This window comes from Echinops telfairi, unplaced genomic scaffold (assembly GCF_000313985.2).
Source record: "Echinops telfairi isolate 266 unplaced genomic scaffold, ASM31398v2 ScPeMD7_3533;HRSCAF=4204_0, whole genome shotgun sequence".
Taxonomy (NCBI): Eukaryota; Metazoa; Chordata; class Mammalia; order Afrosoricida; family Tenrecidae; genus Echinops; species Echinops telfairi.
In genome coordinates this window covers 33,440,413-33,445,172 of record NW_022107431.1, presented here as the reverse complement: position 1 = coordinate 33,445,172, position 4,760 = coordinate 33,440,413, and the positions used below count along the sequence as shown (strand labels likewise).

General features: G+C 40.7%; 1 protein-coding gene across 1 annotated transcript in view; it reads left to right on the top strand.

Moving 5' to 3' along the window:
• The window catches only part of PEX7 (peroxisomal biogenesis factor 7), an 80,104-nt gene that overhangs the window by 22,996 nt on the left and 52,348 nt on the right, over positions 1 to 4,760 (top strand). Inside the window, exons 4-5 of the mRNA XM_045294593.1 lie at positions 892 to 969; positions 1,519 to 1,653. Coding sequence (XP_045150528.1) covers positions 892 to 969; positions 1,519 to 1,653 — 213 coding nt within the window. The remainder of the gene's footprint in view (positions 1 to 891; positions 970 to 1,518; positions 1,654 to 4,760) is intronic.

Sequence of the window (4,760 nt, the reverse complement as noted above, 5' to 3'; positions counted from 1 at the left end):
ATATTTTCATATGTACATGCCTTTATTTAGACCTCTATAAATGCTCTTTAAGGCTGGAAATCTTTATGGAAGCAGCCTCATCTTTTGCCCATGGAGCAGATGTGGATGGTGGGTTTGAACTTGTGACCTTTTGGTTAGTAACCCAATGTTTAACCTACCACACCAACAGTAAGAGAAAATGTGTCAAGCATTGATAACAACATCTGGCACGCAGTAAGTGCTCGGTAAAGGTCCGCTTCAGAGCCTGTTGCTAATGGAAAAGCCGCCGTTTGAACCCATCTCAGCCTCTTCTCAGAAGAAAGATGTGGCAGTCTTTAGATACTGTAAAGATGCCAGTCTTTTGTGTAAAATGAGAAAAAAAATGTTCATGGTTTTTCTCAGGGTTCCTTTGCAGTGGTTCACTGAGAGCAGGGAGGCATAGATTAGAGACGCCGAAGAGCATCAGACTGTTTACCTAGAGATCTGAAAGGATCACTAGTTCCTAGGAGCTTTCTCTAAGAAAGGCCAGATGTGGATATTAATTGAATTTTAATGCTCTCTGCTCAACACTGTCTGGGCAAGGTTTTTCAGATGACTAACTTTCTAATCTGCCTTGACATTTCTTCAAGGTGCTGCAAACAGCAGTTTGTTGGTAGGTATAAAAATATGTATCATTTGTTTTACTGAAGAAGGTTTTGACACATTCTGTACAATTTGGTTGCAGTGCAGCACAGTGCCCCCTGTGAGTGGTGGGCACGGGGGCTCTGCATGTCTCAGGCACCAGGTCAAGGCTGGTAGGACTCCCCGAGACTTCAACAACATGAGGTGTACTCTGCGCTGTGAGAAAGAGGAGAAATGCAATCTTGAACTTGACACTCTTGCTTCCTCAGTGACACTTTAAAATGTTTTTAGGTTTATAGTGTCGACTGGAGCCAAACCAGAGGTGAACAGCTTGTGGTGTCTGGCTCATGGGATCAGACTGTCAAACTGGTACGTCAGCTTGGACTGTTTTTAAGTACACACACTCCCTTTCTCTTCCCCAAAGCTTCCACGGAATCCTTTTCTCTTCGGAAACATGGTTCTGTTAGCTGTTCAATGCGACAGCGATCTTTTCTTTAAAAACAAACAAATAAACAAACAAACATATGTATATATATATATCTCACACAACTTATACTGAGCCCCAGTGGCACAGTAGGTCATGAGTTGGGTTGCTGACTTCAAGGTCAGTAGTTCGGGCTCCAAAGGAAACTCAGAGGGACAGTTTTACGTTGGCTGTAGGGTCGCTATGAGTCAGAATGGACTCCGTGGTGGTGAAGTTTATTAATCTTTTGACTATAAACAGTAATTATTGCAGCATTAATTATTTGGACCCCTTAAATATGACCTTGCTTTATATAACAATAGAGTTTTCCAAAAGTCCTTGAAGTATTTAGGTATATTGTATTTATATTTACATATATTGGCTGCATGTATAGTATATATTAATGTATGTGTTTGAATGTTTCCCCATTTAGTATTTAATTTATTTATTTTTAGTGGGATCCAACTGTTGGGAAGTCACTGCACACTTTCAGAGGCCATGAGAGTGTCATTTACAGCACTATCTGGTCTCCCCACATCCCTGGTTGCTTTGTTTCAGCCTCAGGTAAGTACTTTGGTGTCCAGCAAAAGGCTTTGTTGTAGTGAACGGTGGTGGCCTCGTATGTCCCAGTAGAGGGCGTTGTGTAGCTGTTCTCAATAGAGAAAACAACTCTATTGCTAGTCTTTTGTGTTCTCTAAACTGTTTCGTTACCAACTTCTTGACAGGAATTAACGGAGGCCTGGATTACTTTTGAATGATTCTCACAATCTGACTTAACATGCCCCTTTTTTGTTGAGGTGAGAGCCAGCGGGCAAAGAACCAGCTATGGTGTGGGCCTTGCCCTGACTGACATTCAATACTGTCTCTGCTGCTCTGGTTGTGAGACCTCCTGGCCAAGATGGGGCTAAGAATGGGAACACCTGAGGTGGGTGTGAATATGAAACACACGTGCAATGTCCAGCACAGTGTTAACTCCTTCCTTGGAAGATCATCCATTTTTTCCAGGGCTATTCCCTTTAATTCACTGTCCCTAAGCCTAGCCTCCGTCCTGCTTTCCAGATGTTCCACGGAAGAGTTTAGTAACAGAACCTACCTTGACGTTTGGAATGACAGTTTATGTGATAAGAATATGGAATATCAGATCCCAGTGAGGAATTGTGTAATATTTTCTGTACCATGACTTTTCATAGTATGAATTAGATAGAACACATTATTTATGACTTAGCAAGTATGGTTTGTGTTAGACCACTTACCATTTGGTTGATTATATTGGGGTGGGGGTCGGGCTGTTTCTGAAAGTTCCTCAAAAATGGAATTAAAAGAGAAAAGAATTTTCCCACGAACTTTTTGAAGCCTTTTCATACGTCCTGTTAAATTGAGAGCCAGTTTAGTTCTTTTTATTGGCTATGGAACTGCTTTACTTATGTGATTTTAACCTTGGTTTATCAGAACGAGGCTTGTAAGACTGAGTAACAGTTACAGTGTGTGTGTATATATATGTATATATGTGTATATATATATATATATATAGAGAGAGAGAGAGAGGAGATATATCACTGCCATTGAGTCAGTTCTGACTCATAGCAACTCTATAGGAGAGGGTAGAACTGTCCTTGTGAATTTCCAAGACTGCAATTCTTTATGGGAGTAGAAAGCCTCATCTTTCTCCCTTGGAGCAGCTGGTGGCTTTGAACTGCTGACCTTGTGGTTAGCAGCCCAATTTGTAATTCACTACATCACCAGGGCTCCATAGAATATATAATGTGCTGATTAATATTTGTGGTGATTGATAAAGTAATATCACTATTTTTTCTCTCATAACTAAAACAAGTCCCATATATTTATGAAGAAAAAAATAAAAATAGTTAATCCCCATCCTGACTATAAACAGAGTTTGAAAATTCAAGAAGGCAGAGAAGCATGCCAAATAATAAAGCCTCCCACCTCACCACCCAGAGATAATCACTGTTAACATCTTCTTTACTCTGCAAGAAAAGTTCTTGGACCCACTCTAGAACACACGGTACAGAAAAATCTTTATGGAGACTTCTCTTGAGGAAAAAGGTAACCTCACAAACTACATTTACTTAGTTATGTCTGTATTTATAATTATATGCATATAGTTCTAAATCCCATTTTTGTTAAACTCCTCTAGGAAAATTGCTTTTGTAATTATGAGCCAGAAAATATTGTCAGCAAATTTATTTCTCCAGTGAACACACTATTACTTATTTATTTTTAAACTTCTTATTATGAATTAGGCGAAGGTTCTACAGAGCAGATCATAGTTTTAATTTGTTATTCACACAAATCCTGATAGTCCAGTGAACTACTTTTTGGATGAGCGAACAGCTAGGATCTGGATGGCATCAGTTAATTCTGATTGGGAACGAGAAGTATGTTATTAAAAGACTTGGACCCTAAAATGGTAAACAGATGTACCTCCTCAGTCTTTTAAATGTTTGCCAGTCTGGTGCATGAAAAATTATCATCTAATTGTTCTTTTGATTTGCATATTTGATAATTAGGGAAGTAAAAAAAAGTTTATGTTAATTGGCCACTGCAGTTCTTTTGTGAATTGCATGTTCATGTCTTCGGCCCATTGTTTCTTCTGAGAGATGCATGTGTGTTGTTTTTCTGTGTTGATTTATGAGCCTTGTAGGGTGTGGATGATGTAGGAGAGGGTTAAGTAAAGCGGTTCTTAGGCCCTTAACAAGGACCAGTCTGTGGGTGGTGATATGACCACTGCAATAGGAAGTCGTCTGGAAGAGAGCTTGAATTTTGTTCATAGGTGTGAGTGTCAAGTGAGCAGGTATGTTTGGAACTGAGAAGTCTGGCCCTGGGAATGAGAAGTGTGCCGTTGGCTAACCGGCAATAACTGGGAGCCCACGAGAAAGAACGAAGGAAGCTGATCACCTAGCACGGGTTGACAAATGATTGTCCCGGGATCCCAGTCCGGACCACAGGAGGTTTTCGTAGTTTTCCATCTTAATTCGGAGAGTGAACGTTTCCGGACGCTGCTTACGGAGCCAGCAGAAAGTGAGAGAAGCGCCAGACGGGCTTTTGCGCTGGAGAATTCCTTCCCATCCCAGGACTGCGCAGACAGTCCCTGCATTTTCCTCTAGACGTTTTGCAGCTACATTTTTTTCACTTAATATTGAGCTCACCAGGAATTCATTTCAGAGTAAGAACTGAGGTTGACGTGTAACTTTTCCCAAAATGACTTAGCCGTGGTTGTGATTGTTTCATTGGGTAAGCCCTTCTGTTCTGACTGATGGAAATGATGATGGGGACTACTAACATTTTTTGAAGGTGTCAGCTCCACCAGGTACCATGTAAACATGTTTATTTTTAAGATCTAATAATTCTACCATGGGAAATAGCATCTGTATCACCGTATATCTGGATCTGTTTCTTAGATGGCTGGGATAGAACTGGCAACATTTTGGTTAGCAGCTGAGCATTTTAACCACTAACCATCAGGATTCAAGTAGACTCCCGGGACCTGGGACTGAGCTAAAGGTCTGCACATCATAGCCGAAGCAGATCATGGGGCACTCCATAAAAACCGGACTCGAAGGCCCTGGACCTCTGAACTACAGAGTACAATGTTCTTAAAAGCAAACACGCAAATTTTTTACAATGGTTCCTGAGAACTGGCATTTGAATTCAGTAAAGCCATTTTGGGGCTAACTCT